Source organism: Tenrec ecaudatus, chromosome 1 (genome assembly GCF_050624435.1).
Source record: "Tenrec ecaudatus isolate mTenEca1 chromosome 1, mTenEca1.hap1, whole genome shotgun sequence".
NCBI lineage: Eukaryota > Metazoa > Chordata > Mammalia > Afrosoricida > Tenrecidae > Tenrec > Tenrec ecaudatus.
The window spans coordinates 23,848,873-23,863,643 of NC_134530.1; the positions used below are offsets into that span (position 1 = coordinate 23,848,873).

A 14,771-nucleotide genomic window follows, 5' to 3' on the forward strand; every position below is an offset into this window, starting at 1 on the left:
CCCCACCAAGGCAGTCAACGGTGTGGCTACCCTTGAGAAGACAGGGAATCCAAGAGCACTACCTTACGCTCATGCGGAATCTGTACGGGATCAAGGGGCAGTTACCAGGAAGGCTCAGCCCCTGGAGAAAGCCATCATGCTGGGTGAAGCAAGGTGGTCGGTAAAAGGAGGAAGACCCCCAATGAGATGGTGTGGCGTGAAATTGTTCAATGAGGCTCTTCTAGCCACAGTGAGCACCTGACTCTCACTGCCATTGCGTCGATGCCGACTCAGAGCGACCCTCTAGGACAGGGCAGAACGGCCCCTTTGAGTTTCTGAGACTGGGAGTAGAAAGCCCTCTCTCCCACTGAGCGCGTGAAGACAGGTAAATAAAGTCCAGAGGACTGTACCCCAGGCTTCGTCAGTTATACCGCTGCATTGGGCACCAGCGTAAGCCTTCCCAGAGTCAGGAAGAGGGATCCCATGATGGAGAAAGAAGAGCCACTAGCGGAGGGAGTGTGTGTGAGACCCCAGCCTGAGGGTGGAGCCAGCAGAGGCACTGGCGGTGGCAGCAGCCAAAAGACCACACGACAGAGCAGAGGAGCCGAGCTAAGGGGCAGAGCGGCGGGTTCCCAGGTCCAGGGAACAAGGCAGAGACCACGAGGCCATGTTACCAAGAGGTGGAGGACCAGAGAGAGACAGGCCTGCCAGGGTGGCTGAGTGAGGCCTTGCAGACAAAAGAACTGTGTCCTTAATATTTGGTGACCTTGTTGGCTCCCCCAATAAAGCCCCGCTTACCCCATGTTTTCTGTGAGTCCGGGGTGCCATGGGAGGGATGGTTGGTGTCAGATAAGGAGAAGGGTGGAGGGTGGTGGAAGCATGTCTGAGCCCAGCCTTAGGGCCATTGGCTTTGGGTGGGGGGGACTTGGATTCTCCCTCTCCTTTCTGTCTCCAGAGGAGGTCAGATGTGGCTGACAACAGTAGCCCCCACAATGGACTCCACATAGCAGTGATTGCGGGGCTCGCAGGGCCGAGCAGTGCACAGAGGGTCCCCAGGAGCTGGAACGGACTGCAGGACCTCTGGTCCTCACGGACAGGAGTTGTAGAAGAAGAGGAGAGTGACAGGCAGTGGGGCGCGGTGTCTCTCGTGGGAGGCTGGAAGGTGTTGGTGGGCACCCACCATTGGGAATGTGCGACAGGCCACGGGATGGCTCAGGACCAAACGGCTTCCATACATGGAGGCACCTTCCTGGGAGATGGGGGACAAGAGACACTGACATAAAAAAGCCCCCATGGCCACGGGAGACAGGAGTCGGGGGCTGGGGTGGTGAGTGAGTGATGGTCTGGGGACCAGTCCTCACAGGCTTCCCCCCCCCCAAGTTCTGAAGGATCCCAGGCATGTGGCCCAGAATCTGATGGGCCTGTGTGAATAGCCGCAAGGTTGCCATGGTAACAGACAGTCCACCCAGTTCCCCACACCCGGCATGTGGTGGTGTTCCAAGCCTGCTATCCAATTAGCGGTGGCATCTAGTTTTTGCTATCGATGTTAGAGGGAGGCTGGAGTACCCCCTCAGACACACCCCTCCCCCACACACACCGGGCCAGCCCTAAGTCATGGTAGGCTCCCCTTGTCTAGCTGAGTCACTCCAACATTTTTCATTCACCGGACCTCCTCCACTGGGGCCAGGAAGCCCAAAGCAGCCATCCCAGGCTGTCCCAAGAGCCATGAAACTAGACAGTGATGGGAGGTCTAGGTGCCCAGATGAAAGCACCTACTGTGTACAACCCTTTCCTATAGCAGCCCAATGCCCAGTCACTTGACCACAGGCCTCCGTTATTGGTGACCAACTCAGCTTAAACTTGGTTCTAACTCACAGCGACCCTGTAAGACAGTAGACGCCTTCTTGTTCTCCTCGGAGCAGCTGGTGGTTTTGAACAGGTGACGGTGTCATTCCCCGCTGCACCCCCAGGGCATAAGGTCGCTCTGGGTTGGAACAGACTTGATAGGTAGCCAGTTTCCACTGGCTCATTCCCTGGTGGTGTAGTGGTTGCCCGTTGGGCTGCTAACTGCAAGGTCAGGAGTTTGAAACCAGCACTTGCTCCTCAGGAGAGAGAAGGGGCTTTCTACTCCCCCAAAAGAGTCACAGTCTCAGAAACCCACAGGGGTTGCTATGAATCGGCATCGACTCGATGGCAGTGAGGTTCGGGGCTGCCACGTGATTTGCACTCGGGCACTGAGTCCCTAACCTCAAAGCCACTCAGCTGCACTGCAGAAGAGAGACCTGGCACTCTGCTCTGACAAGGTTATAGCCAAGAGACCCCCCGAGACCACAGCTCTGCTCTGACGCAGGGGTGTCCCCGTGGGCCAGGGTTAGGTCACTGAACTCTTGAGACCAAACGACCATCACGTTCTCACTTCCCAGAAGAGGATACTGAGGTTCAGAGCTTCTCCAGGACTTGCACCGCTGCCCCACAGTACACCCCAGCCCAACAGGGGCTCCTCGAATGTGCATTCTGCATGCAGGCCTGCCCCCCACAAAGACCACAGCCAACAAGCCCCAGAGAATATATAGGCCAAGTCAGAGCCACAACCGGCCCAGCCAAGTGGGGGGTGGGAGGCGGGGGATGGGGCAGCCACTTCTCCAAAGCCTGGCTGCTGCTGCTCCCCCTGCTGCCACCAAGGGTGGGGTGGGGCGCTCTATCCCTGGTAACCCCCCCCACCAATGCCCCAACTTGCTCCAGGTCTGGACACTTCCAAACTCCAGGAGTGAACCAGAATAAGAAACAGGATAAAGAACCCCAAGAAGCCCATGTTGCCCGCATACTGACCCATACTGACCCCGAGCGGGAGGGGGATCTCAGACGGCCCCTGAGAAACCTTTGAAGCTGGGCCCCCTTTGTGCAAGGGGGCAGGAGCGGCCGGGTCCCCCTCTGGGCTGGTCAGGTTGCTGGAGGGTCCACTTGCTGTCAGGCAGGGCCAGGCTCAGCCAACATGGACTGATTGGGATCCCAGATGGGGAAACCGAGGCTCAGAGTGGCCAGTCACTGTGTGAAAAAGCCACCTCATTTCAAAACCCCCGGAAAAGGACGGGTGGGGAGCGTGGGGAGAGGAATGACGTCATACAGCAGAAGCCTCCCCCCCCTCCCCCGCCAGGGACTTGCCCAGGCTGGTTCTGAATCTGACGCAATCCCCAGGGCACTCCCCCAGAAGGGACAGGAGGGGCTGTAGCAAGGGCAATGTCTCCAAGGCGCGGCCACCCTGCACCAATTCACCTAATTGAACCCTGCTTTCCCTCTCTGGGTTTAGAACTGTGCTGGGTTCACTGAGGCCCCTCCAGGAGACCCCGGCCATGCACCAGCCTTACGGTCCAAAGGCCCTAGAGCAGGTGTCCTCAAACTACGGTCCACGGGCCACAGGCGGCCCGCCGAGGACATTTATCCGGCCCGCTGGGTGTTTTTGTCCGTTTGGGGTTTTTTTTTACTTCGAAATAAGATATGTTCAGTGTGCATAGGAATTTGTTCATAGTTGTTTTTTTTTTAACTAGTCTGGCCCTCCAATGAGTCTGAGGGACAGTGAACTGGCCCCCTGTTTGAAAAGTTTGAGGACCCCTGGCCGAGAGGCTCAGAGCTTCTGGGATTTAGGCACCCTGGGAGGCTTGGGAACATTCATTCCCTAGATGTGGGGGCAGAGACTCTATGATGGGCACACTTTGGGGGCTCAATCCCCAGCCCAGGCACTAGGCAGATCTTTAATAAAATGCTTGCCTGTCAGGAGGCCGAACCGGCGTTTGAATCTGGGTCATACCTATTCACACGAGCCGCGGCAGCATCGTGGTTACGCAGCCGGGCTGCTAACTACAAGGGCAGCCACTGGAAACCACCAACGGCTCTTTTGGAGAAAGGCAGGGCTTTCTACCTCCATAAAGAGTTACAGTCTTGGCACAGCCCTGCTGGATGCTCACCTGCGTGAAGAGACCACTGAAGACCAGCGTGCTACAGCAAAGGGTGGTGAAGAAAGCAGATGGAGCCGAGCTGTCTTCAGGGCTGAATTCAAACAGGCAGCCATCTCAGTGAGGCTCCACAAAGTCTACCCAGAAGGAGCATACCAGCGGGTGTGACCTAAGGAGGTTAAATAATAAAATCCAAATCCAAAGGAGGGGATGGTCTCAGAATTTAAGTTGGGAAGATCCCATTTGCAGAAGGCTCTGGATGACACTGAGACCCCCAAATCCATCTGCAGGGCCCCCACATGGATGCGCCCTCTGACCACAGTCGGGGGGTGTGAGGAGCCTTGCCCGCAGACAGAGTGTATGGTCAACTCGATTATGCCTGATGCAATTCGGTTGCAATGTGATACCTGATCATGTGATCTCCCTTTGGACCCATGTTTAACATTTCCTGCCTTTTTTCCTGAAGGAGGTGTTTTTCTCCCGTTTATTTGAATATTGTTGGTGGATTCTTCTTTTAAAGATGTGTTTATCAATATATTTACTGTCTTTTTTAATGTTTTCCAGTACATGAAGCCCATGATAGGAAAATAGAGAAGACGGTAACTGGTGTAGTGGCTTATTGGGGATACAGCGCAGAGGGTAGAGAGGGAAGAGGGAAATGGGAAGCAAATAATGAATAGATGGAATGTTCTAGAACTGATTGTAGTGATGTTTATACAGCCCTTCTTAATATGACTCAACAATGGAAGGGCATGATATATGAATTATCTATCAATAAGACTTTTAAAAAGGAGTTGCAGTCTTACAATCTCAGAGGCAGTTATAACCTGTCCTACAGTCGCTGGAAGTCGGCATCGACTCGATGACAGTGAATTTGGTTTACACACACACAGCATCCACGGCACTTATGTATATATATTCATTCCATCAAGGATTTACCTGGAGGCCAGGACTAGATGGTGCCTGACAGACATCAGTGGGTCCTGATGGAATAAGAAGAAAAATGTGGTCCAGAAGTTAAATTCTGAACAAATCCAGACTGAATGTACGATGAAGACTAGAGGGCTCCCCAAGAGATGGCCCTGAGAGAGTCTTTAAGCCTTGAACCCAAACTAGTACCTAAGGGTAACCTGGAGCAAAACCAGTGAAACTTGATGGGGCAGTTCCATTCTGTCCTACAGGATTGCCACCAGTCCGAATCCACTGGGCTACACTGGGTTTGGTTTGGTGACTTTGGCCAGTTTTGTCATAGCACCCACGAACACGCCAGGCTGGAATAAAGTTTAGAGAGGCTACTGAGGCGCAGACATGGGCCCCAGCTTCTAAGGCACGGCGGCACACACACCCTTTCCCCCCCATTCCCAAGGCACCTCTGAGGCCCAGCCCAGCTGTGGCTGCAGTGTTTATTCTGCACGCAAGGGTGGGCAGGGTCCGGAAGGAGGAGGCGGACAAAGTCCGGGGACTATAAAGCACCGTCCAGCAGTGCCAGGTCATTCCCAGCTCAGATCACAACCAGCACCACACAGCCATGTGCTGGCCGGGACCCACGCCGCCGCATCCTTCTCCCATGCTGCTGCTGTTGCTGCTGCTGCTGCTGCTGCCGCCACCGCAGGGTACCGTGTCCTCCGTGCCTGAGCCCAGCCCTGGCCTCTCCGAATTTCCAGACGCACTCCGGGGTCTGGACGCTTCGAGATTGCAGGAGATGCGGAAAAGCTACGAAGCCCTGATGGACCAGCTTCGGATAAACCAGAGCAGGACAGACTCTAGCCTGGACGGCCGCACGGGATCTGTTATCCGGATTCTGACACCCAAGGGTGAGTGAATTCTTGGAGTGCCCTGTGTGAGACATTCCACGTCTAACCACTGGTTCTGAGTCAGAGACCTATACCCACCGCTGGCCCTGTTTGCCCACCCGTGAACTGGGTAGTAATATGCATAGTCTCTGATTCCAGCTGATAGATTCTGGCAGCCCCGGAGTAACCAAGGGGGGCCGTTATAACCATGCCCCGACTTTTCTAAAGGAGAGCGCCCCTAGAACGCAGGGAGCAAGCAGTCCGGTTGGCGGATGGTGAGTGGCAACAATCAGACCAAGGACCAGGTGGGAGGAGAGAGGCTTGCCACACCTGGCTAGGGCCGGTTCCGAATATGAACACGACCATCGAAGCCCAAGACAGCACGTCTAAGTTGCCTTTGCTGGGCATCTCTGAGGTCCTAAGAAGCCTCCAGGGCTCAGGGCCTAGGGCCAGGGGCTGAGCAGGACCCGAGGGGGCTGAAAGAAGCAGGGCTCTTCCTGGGGTGAGCCCCTAATCTACACCAGTCCCTCCAGGTGAGCTCCTCGCCCTTAGAGTTGAGAGACTGAGAGAGGGCCTTCAAACCACAGCCTCCCAGCATGTACCAGAAATCTGGGATGTAGGCACCCTGGGAAAACGGGCTTCATTGCCCAGATGAGGGGTCAGAAACCGAAGCGTATCGAAGACGCTTGCTTTCCCGGATCACAGAAGTTGCCTCCCCAGCCCGGGGACATTTGAAAACCAAATGCAACCCAGTCACCAGGTGGATTCCGGCTCAAAGCCACCTGGGGGCTTAGTGAGCCTTGAAGGAAAAATGATGGAGCCAAGTTTTGAGTCTGTCCTTAAACATCTTAATTCACTTGTTCCTTCGAACTCCTACTGTGTGCCAGGCATAAATCCTGCGGAGATTCTAGCGGGGGCGGGATGGGTGGGGGGGTGACGTAAGGACTCATGGGGGGGGCGGTGACCTGAAGGTCTAGGTCGGTGGGTTGGGGGGGAGGAGCGGCAGGTGTGGTGGGAAACAGGCGGGAGAGGGGGTAGTTTGTGCAAAAGCTGTGAGGCGGCGGGACACGGCCCTGCACCCAGACCCTGGTAACCGGTGTCCTCTCTCTCCCCGCAGTGCGGCCGGCTCCCCGCGGCCAGGTGCAGCTGCGCATCCCCCTCGCCGCCCTCCCCGCGGGCCGCCGGGCCGCTCTCCGCCTGCACCGGGCCCTGCTCCGCCTGTCCCCCGCGGCATCGAGCCCGCGCGACGTGACGCGCCCGCTGCGCCGCCTGCTCGCGCGCGGGGGCCCCCCGCGACCCGTGCTGCTGCTGCGACTGCGGCCGCCGGCCCGGGTCCCCGCGCGCGCCGCGCCGCGCTCGGCCCGGCTGGAGCTGCACCTGCGGCCGCGCGCCGCCAGGGCGCGCCGTAGCGCGCGGCCGCCGTCGGCGGAGAACTGCGCGGCGCGCGCGGGGACGTGCTGCGGCGTGCGGAGCCGGCGCGTGACGCTCGCCGAGCTGGGCTGGGCCGACTGGGTGCTGGCGCCGCGCGAGCTCGACGTGCGCGCGTGCGTGGGCGCGTGCCCGCCGCGCTTCCGGCCGGCCAGCGCGTACACGCGCATCAAGTCGCGCCTGCACGACCTGGACCCCGACGCTGCGCCCGCGCCGTGCTGCGTGCCCGCCAGCTTCGAGCCCGTGGTGCTCATGCACCAGGACAGCGACGGCCGCGTGGCGCTCACGCCCTACGACGACATCCTGGTCAAGGACTGCCACTGCGCTTGAGCGGGCGCCCCGCGAGGCCTGGGCCTCCGTGCTCTGCATCAGAGCAGGGGGTTCACTGCCCACGCCCCCTGTCGCTCTATTTATGAACCCCTTATTTATTGCTAAAGGAGCCCTCGCGACGCAGTGTCTAGGTGCCTGGAGACTGGAACCCACCGGCAGTCGGGCGGGAGAGCTTGACAAGAGGCGGGGAAAGCCCCATCTTTCTCCCGAGGAGTGGCTGCTGGTTTCGAACTGCTGACTTTTCAGTTCGGAGTCCAGCTCGTGACCGCTACTCCATTGCCCTCCAAAGCCGCTTGGGACAGGTCCTGGTCTGCCCTACGGCGTCACTGAGTCAGAATGAACTCTGTGGTAACACTTTATTATTATTTTCCTATTGCTAATTTATTGGGGCGATTTGCCGGGGACTGGAAGGTTGAGAGGGGGGTGTGTGTTTTTATAACTGATCATTAAAAAGTAAAGAGTTAAAAATGGTTTGTGTGACTTCCTGAAGAGGGACTAGGAAATGACCAGTCCTCCCACACACACTTCAGTTGTCCTGAGGGTCCCCAGGTCAGGAGCACGGCAGGGCTCAGGGGCAGGCCTGTCAGAACAGGCGTTCTTGGCAATGCCAGCTGACCAGAAGGTACTGATGAGGGCCGAGGGTCAGGAGGGCAGCCCTGAACAGCCCTGTTTCTCTCTTGGTTTACCCACCTCTTCTTTCTCTGCTGCTGTTTCTTTCTGTGGTCATCTGAGTCTCAGTCTCCTGCTCTCTCTGGCTCTGGGCTTGTCTGGCCCCACCTCTCTCCTTGAATGGGAGTCATCCTTGCAAACAGAAAGGAGCCCCTGGCCAAGCCCATCCACGATAAAGGTTTCAGACCGCTTGCATAAGGCTGCCCCAGCTGGGCAGGGTGTTAAGGGGCTTCCCCCGGCCCCTGCATTACCCACTCCTGCCACCTTTCACGTAAACAGAGCAGGGAGAAATCAATACGCCATGAAAACCATTGTCATGCTCACAGCACGTCCCAGGATGTATGCTCTCCCCCCCCACCCCCCACCCCCCACCATGAGTGACCCTATAGGACAGGGTAGAATGTCCCCATGAGTCCAGCCGGACTCTTCACCGGGGTAGAAAGCCCTATCTTCCTCCAAATGGTCTTCCAACTAAGGGACTTGGATTCTTTTCTGACACAGGGTGATTTCAAATAAAATTCCTGGGATGTGCCAAGCCCACTGCCCTCCCTACACTTATCTTCCTGTCCACGTTTGGAATCTCTCAGAGGGATCTGTGATCTGGGTTGGAGAGAAAGAGGACCGGTTTTCAGCTGCGAGGGGTGTCCGCTCTGAATGTCACTGCCCAGAGGCCACTGTCACAGATTGCATGTGCCCCCGATGGATAGCTACTGTGTGCTAGGCCCTGGGTGGAGATTCAGGACATAATAGTGACAAGATACACAAGAACTGCAGGTGCAAAGGTCCTGAGGTAAGACTGAGCTCAGTGTGCAGCCGCAAGGCAGTGGAAAATAGAGGTGGCCAGAGGCTGAAACACATCTGCTGATGTGAGTGGTGGTGGGAGCTGTGGGACTGATGTAAACGGGAGCCATGGAAGGCATGTGAGCTGGGGAGGGGCAGGATCTGATTTATGCTGGGAAGTGGACAGGCAGGCAGTCAGGGGAAGGAGAGGATCAGAGTAGGGCCATTGGGGTGCAATGAAAGGTCCCCCTTGTAGGTCCCTCTCCAGCTATGACATCATTTCCATGTGTTGGGAAATGGGGGGGGGCGGCAAAATTAAACTCAAACCAGGGTGGTAGACAAGCTAGCAGATATTTCACTGAATCTCCCCCTGAGCATCTGCTGCTGCTTTTGCTGGGCCCCTCTCACGCTTCCAGGGTCTTGCAGGAGCTGGTGTCCCTGCCCAGTATTCCATTTTCCCCTCAACCTTCCTCTTCCTCCTTCAAAACCCAGTACAGAAGATGGGAACTGGAAACACAGGGAATCCACACCAGATGATCCCGTCAGGACCAGTGGTGAGAGTAGTGATACCAGGAGGGTGGAGGGAGGGTGAGGTAGAAAGGGAGAACTGATTATAAGGATCTACATATAACCTCCTCCCTGGGGGACGGACAACAGAAAAGTGGGTGAAGGGAGACATCGGACAGTGTAAGATATGACAAAATAATAATAATTTATAAATTATCAAGGGTTCCTAGGGGGGGAAGGGGGAGGGAGGGGGGAAATGAGCTGATATCAAGGGCTCAAGTAGAAAGCAAATGTTTTGAGAGTGATGAGGGGAACAAATGTACAAGTGTGATTGACACAATGTATGTATGTGTGGATTGTGATGAGCGTTATACGGTCCCCCAATAAAATGATTAAAAAAACAAAACAAAACCCAGTACAGATTATCCTGGTCCACACAATCTTCCTCAAACAGCTTCAGTCAGCTCCTGAAGGAGACCCGGCCTGGCCTTAAGTTCCTGAAGGTGTATAAGTCAAGCTTGTTAACCCCAGCTTGGGGGTTCTGTGGCAGCCAGGCCTGCGGCCAGCAGGCAAGAAATCCAGTTGAAGCCGAAGTCTGAACAAACTCCGAAATGCACAGACTCTGGGAGGGGTGGCCTCTGGTTGGGGAGGCCGCAGGGAAGGCTTTCAGAGAAGATGGGGTGGTCCCTGGGTCCTGAATGCGAAGTCAAGTGTTCTCAGAAGATTAGAGCTAAGGATCACCTCTCATCATCCCGTTTCACAGATGGGAACACTGAGGCCCAGAGGGTTACTGACAGGCTCAGGTTTGGGATCCTAGCTTCCGGAAGCCCTGACCAGAGCCTACACGCGTATTCGAAGTTTCAAGTCTGAGAACAAGAGACAGAGAGGCTCGAGGGGGGCTGGGTTTGGGAAGGTTCAGGCCACAAGAGATTGTGTGTGTGTGTGTGTGTGTGTGTGTGTGTGTGTGTGTGCGTGTGTGTGTGTGTGTCCAGAAGGGCAGGATCAGACCGCAGGAAGGCCAAGGGCCTGGGGGCAGTGGGATGCCACCGGAGTGTCCTGAAGACAGGAGGGCGTGGGGCACCGCAGAGGGGCTGGATGGAAGGATTCCTAGCGGGCTCTGGGTGGTGACCTGGTTGAGTGTGCACTGCTAACTAACGGAAAGAAAGACTAGCGGTTCAAGCCCATCAGAGGGGTTTAGAGCCCCCTCTGAGGGGGAAAGACCTGTGGATTTGTTCCTGCACAAAGGACATGTTAGTTCTGCTTTGTCCCCCAGCACGGCCCTGAGTCAGATCTCTCCGTGGTACACAGCAAGGGTTTGTGAAGATGGGGCAGCAGGAAGGGACCGGGGTGGGGAGAGGAAGCTACATTCCCAGAGCCAGCCTCTCATCCGCCATGTTTATTGTCATCTGCACACCAATAGGCGCGTGCTGGCGAGGGTCACGCATCGACCTCCCGGTCCCCTCACTGGGGTCTTCCCCTTCTGACCTTGGGGGCCAAGGATCAGAGTGGGGCCTGGGAAGAGGGCTTCAGAACCTCTCGGGGACCTAAGGATGATCCGGCCTGTCCTCAGATGAGAAGACTGAGGCCAGAGAAGAGGCTGAGGTCAGAACTCCCTGAGTCACCTGTCAGGGACCAGAGGGCCGGGGGAACCCACGTGGCACTCAGCGCCCCGGGATCACGTACTCCTCTTCATCCAGGGACCCCAGGTTGCCATAGACAGGCTGGGAAGTCTGGCTCTCACCCTCGTAGTTCATGTAGAAGTCATCCTCCGAAAAATGCGTCCTGTGGGGAAGGAAACACGAGGGGGTGGGGGCAGGGACATCAGCTTTGAGAGGCTAAGAAAGTTCAAGGCGGCTGGGTCCCACTTCCCCTAATATTGATGGCCCAGGAGACAGAGGGCAGGGCTGCCTGCCTTTCTCCAAGGAAGGAAGGGAGGGGGGAGGGAGGGGACTGTGGAGGCAGCACCTTAACCCTGAAGTTCAAGGACCTTCAGCCATTTGAGATTCCAAACCCCGCCCCCTTACAGTTAAAACAGACGCATCCAGCCTCTGATTTCCTCTGGGAAACCCCCGTGGGTCCCTGGGACACACAGATGTCCGGAGCCCTACGGTGGCTCCCCATTTATGGGAACTGCACTCACAGACTGCCTCACGATGTGGAAATAAGAGTATAAGCACTGGGGCTGGGGAGTGTGACCAGGGGAAGTGCCGTTTGTCTCGCTGAGCCCTCCCGCGTCCTCAGAATTGGTCGGGAAGGACTGTCTTGTGATAGGAGGTGAAGTTTCAGAGAAGAATCTTCTTGCCTCTTGATTATCCTTTCCCCGTCCCAGACCCTGTCAACTCTGCTTGTGAAGGACCACAAGGGGTACGTGGGACCTTACCACTCACAGCCACTCACACTTTAGTATGAATTACTCTGAACCCGAATGAACCCGAATGTCAATGGAAGGGATGGTGGGGGGAAGAGAGGGATGGGCAGGGCTGAGAGTGGGGGGGGGGGGTTGTTGTTGTTGTTGTTTTCATCTCTGCTTTCACAAGTCACGGCCCTCCCTCCTCCTGGCTTCTCTTTTCACCACCTAACAGGAAGCCTGGAAACAAGACATTGCGTTCTAAGCAGAGTAGTTGTGGAGGTTGGGACCCCGGGGGACGCCGGCCTTGAGGTCTTGCGAGTGATCACCCAAGACACAAACTGCTGCCTGAGTAAGCCCTGTGCCTTCCAAGCCCGCCACAGACCACTTCTGCTTTCGATCCATATTTGCATCTGCTTTGCATAGACTTACTCTCCTTTCCCTCCAACAGCCTCCAGCGGCCTCCCTGCCTCCAAATGTGGACTCAGCTGCCTAAACATAGGCACGCATGCCACATCCCCTTCCTGCTTGGATCTGCCCAGCCCCCTCCAGCCTCGGTCTTCACGTCTCACCTTCAGCAAACTCCTTCACATGAGGGTCTTTCTCCTCTCCCACCTCCTGGCCTTTGCCCCTGAAATTCTTTCTACTCCCGGATGCAGCCAGGGAAAGCTGAGCTTCTGGAGGTATTGGGGCCTCGTGGGGGAAGAGGGGCACAGGTGGTCTTTGTGCCCTCTGTGTTGGGGGCATCCTATTGGCTCCACTTGTTGAAAATGACTTGGTTGAAGCGGTGCCTCTCAGTCACTCACACTTTAGTATGAATTACTCAGCACACATAAGCTCTCCAGTTTTCTTTCTCAACAGCCTTTCCCATCAGATTCTTTGTTATCGCTGCTGGACCACCCCTGAGATTCCCTCCACTCCCTGGCGCCTCCTGTGTCCAGTGAGGATTCCAGGGCTACATCCCTTGTCCGGAGGCATTAACAGAGGTTTTGTCACATGGGATCTGAAGTCAGGCTGGTGACCACAGAGCTCTCCCAACCACCCCTGGCAGCCAGAACAGGGTGTGTGGGTCGTGAAGGAGGAAACAGGTCCTCTATACTGTAACTCACATGATTCTTCCGGTCCTACCTTCAACACCCAGGGCAGGGGCTTGCTGCTACCCCTATTTTATAGGTGAGGAAACTCAGCCCGAGAGCTGAGGCTGCTTGTCCAAGGTCACACACAGCTGTGCAAGATGCAGAGTCAGGGACTTGACTCAGGGCTATGTAGCCCTAAGTTCTTAGCCACTCTCAGAGGGTGCCCTGAACACCCTAACCCCGCCCCACATCCTATGGGCTCTGCTGAGAAAATATCATTTAGGTAAGTGGTGTCTATCAGTCTATCAGTCATTCTCAAAGGAGCTGGTGGCACTATAGATAAGACATTGGGCTGCTAACTTCAAGATCGGTGGTTCTAGCCCACCATAGCCGTTCTCAGGGAAAAAGATGAGGCTGGCTGCTCCAGTAAAGATGTACAGTTTCAGGAACTATATATATATATATATATATATATATATATACACACCTTGAATCTGAACCAACTGGATAGCAGCAAACCTATCAGTCACTCACACTTTAGTGTGAATTACCCTAAATGCCAAAATCACTTTAGGGGGTGGACAGGACGAGGAGTCAAGGTTTGTTCCTTAGCTCTCTGCTTTTGCCACACTCGACGTGTGGGGTCACTCACCTGTGTTTGTCCCAGTGGTACTCCTGGGTGCTGGGCCCACCAGCCAGCTGGCCCACAAACATGTTCTCATAGTCGGGAGTGGAGGGCCTGGGTGGCGTGGCCACCGAGGGCTTGGGGTGGAGGCTCCGGCTGCTGTACCGTGGCTGCCGGGTTGAGCTGTTCCTGGGCTTGTCCTTGCTAGTCTGGGTTTGTCTCAAGCCATGGCTACTGGCCTGCTGGCGTCTCCGGAACCTCCAGACCAGCAAAGGGCTAGCGATGAGCAGACCGAGGGACAGACAGACCCCAGCCACCACAGCCCCAATAGTGCTTGGGGCCAGGCCTGGGACACAGCTGACCTCCAGGAAGGCAGAGAGGTTGCGCCAGGTGCCCGTAGCCAGATCCAGGCATTTCAGGGCCAGCTGGCCAGAGCAGTTGTCAGCCCGCACCTCCTGCCAGGCCGCCAGGCCACAGCCACAGTCAGCTTGCAGGTCCAGGTCACATCGTGCGGCCAGCGCACCGCTGATGCGGTCCAACCGGTTGCCAGTGACATTCAGGAACCTCAGCGACCCCAGGTTCTGGAAGAAGAGAGGTGGGAGCGTGCGCAGGCCGGTGGAGGACAGGTCCAGGAGGACGACATTGCTGGCCTGCAGAGACTGATTCTCAGGCAGCGTCAGTTTCTGGTTGCTGAAGTTCAGGCACTGGCTTGTAAACGGGACCGTCCAGTCCCCGGGGTCCGAAGACACGAGGCAGGCGTCCTCCGTGCTCCTTGCAGCCCACAGCCTCAGCAGCAGCAACAGCACCCACAGCAGGGCGACCCCCATTCAGGCGACCTGGGCAGAGACACCGGAACCCCCAAGTTCAACTTCGGCCCTGTGGTCACCCTTACCGCCCACGCCTCTGGGTTTGGTTGGGTTTGGTTTTACAGCAGAGATGGGCTCAGACCGCATCTGAAAAGGGAAAACCTCTCTGGGGGCTTCAGCCCCCATCTAAGCCTCAGTCTCCTCTTCTGGACACCCTTTCCCCAGACCCCAGATAATCCCTGACTGGGCTTGTCCCTGGCTCCAATATTTCGGGCAGCCTGGTTTGTCAAAACAGGACAGTGTGCAAATGAATGATGGCCTTGCTACCTGGCCTTCTCCAGTGACCCGAAAACTGCTTCTCCCAGAACTGCAGGGATCTGGGAATCTTGGGCAGGGGTGGGGGTGGGGGGACTGCTAGAAGGGCCCCAGCTCAGGTCCCATCCCTGCACCAGTGTAGGCCCTTCTAGTGCCCGCCCCCCTG

General features: G+C 56.4%; 2 protein-coding genes across 2 annotated transcripts; one reads left to right on the plus strand and one right to left on the minus strand.

Annotated features, from left to right (window-relative positions):
• Positions 1 to 5,438: 5,438 nt before the first annotated feature.
• GDF15 (growth differentiation factor 15) lies at positions 5,439 to 7,928 on the plus strand. The gene is made up of 2 exons (XM_075537882.1): positions 5,439 to 5,743; positions 6,840 to 7,928. Exons 1-2 carry the CDS (start codon positions 5,458 to 5,460, stop codon positions 7,478 to 7,480), a joined length of 927 nt encoding a protein of 308 aa, XP_075393997.1. The 5' UTR covers positions 5,439 to 5,457; the 3' UTR covers positions 7,481 to 7,928.
• Positions 7,929 to 10,830: 2,902 nt separating this feature from the next.
• On the minus strand, positions 10,831 to 14,312 carry LRRC25 (leucine rich repeat containing 25). Its single transcript, XM_075537892.1, has 2 exons — positions 13,512 to 14,312; positions 10,831 to 11,218 (listed from the first exon to the last, which is right to left on the minus strand). Exons 1-2 carry the CDS (start codon positions 14,309 to 14,311, stop codon positions 11,098 to 11,100), a joined length of 921 nt encoding a protein of 306 aa, XP_075394007.1. The 5' UTR covers position 14,312; the 3' UTR covers positions 10,831 to 11,097.
• Between the last annotated feature and the right edge of the window lie 459 nt (positions 14,313 to 14,771).

Coding starts and splice junctions, on each gene's coding strand:
- GDF15 (XM_075537882.1), top strand. CDS start 5,458: ATGTGCTGGCCGGGACCCACGCCGCCGCATCCTTCTCCCATGCTGCTG. Junction 5,744..6,839: donor CCGGATTCTGACACCCAAGG/GTGAGTGAATTC, acceptor CTCTCCCCGCAG/TGCGGCCGGCTCCCCGCGGC.
- LRRC25 (XM_075537892.1), bottom strand. CDS start 14,311: ATGGGGGTCGCCCTGCTGTGGGTGCTGTTGCTGCTGCTGAGGCTGTGG. Junction 11,219..13,511: donor TACCACTGGGACAAACACAG/GTGAGTGACCCC, acceptor CCTTCCCCACAG/GACGCATTTTTCGGAGGATG.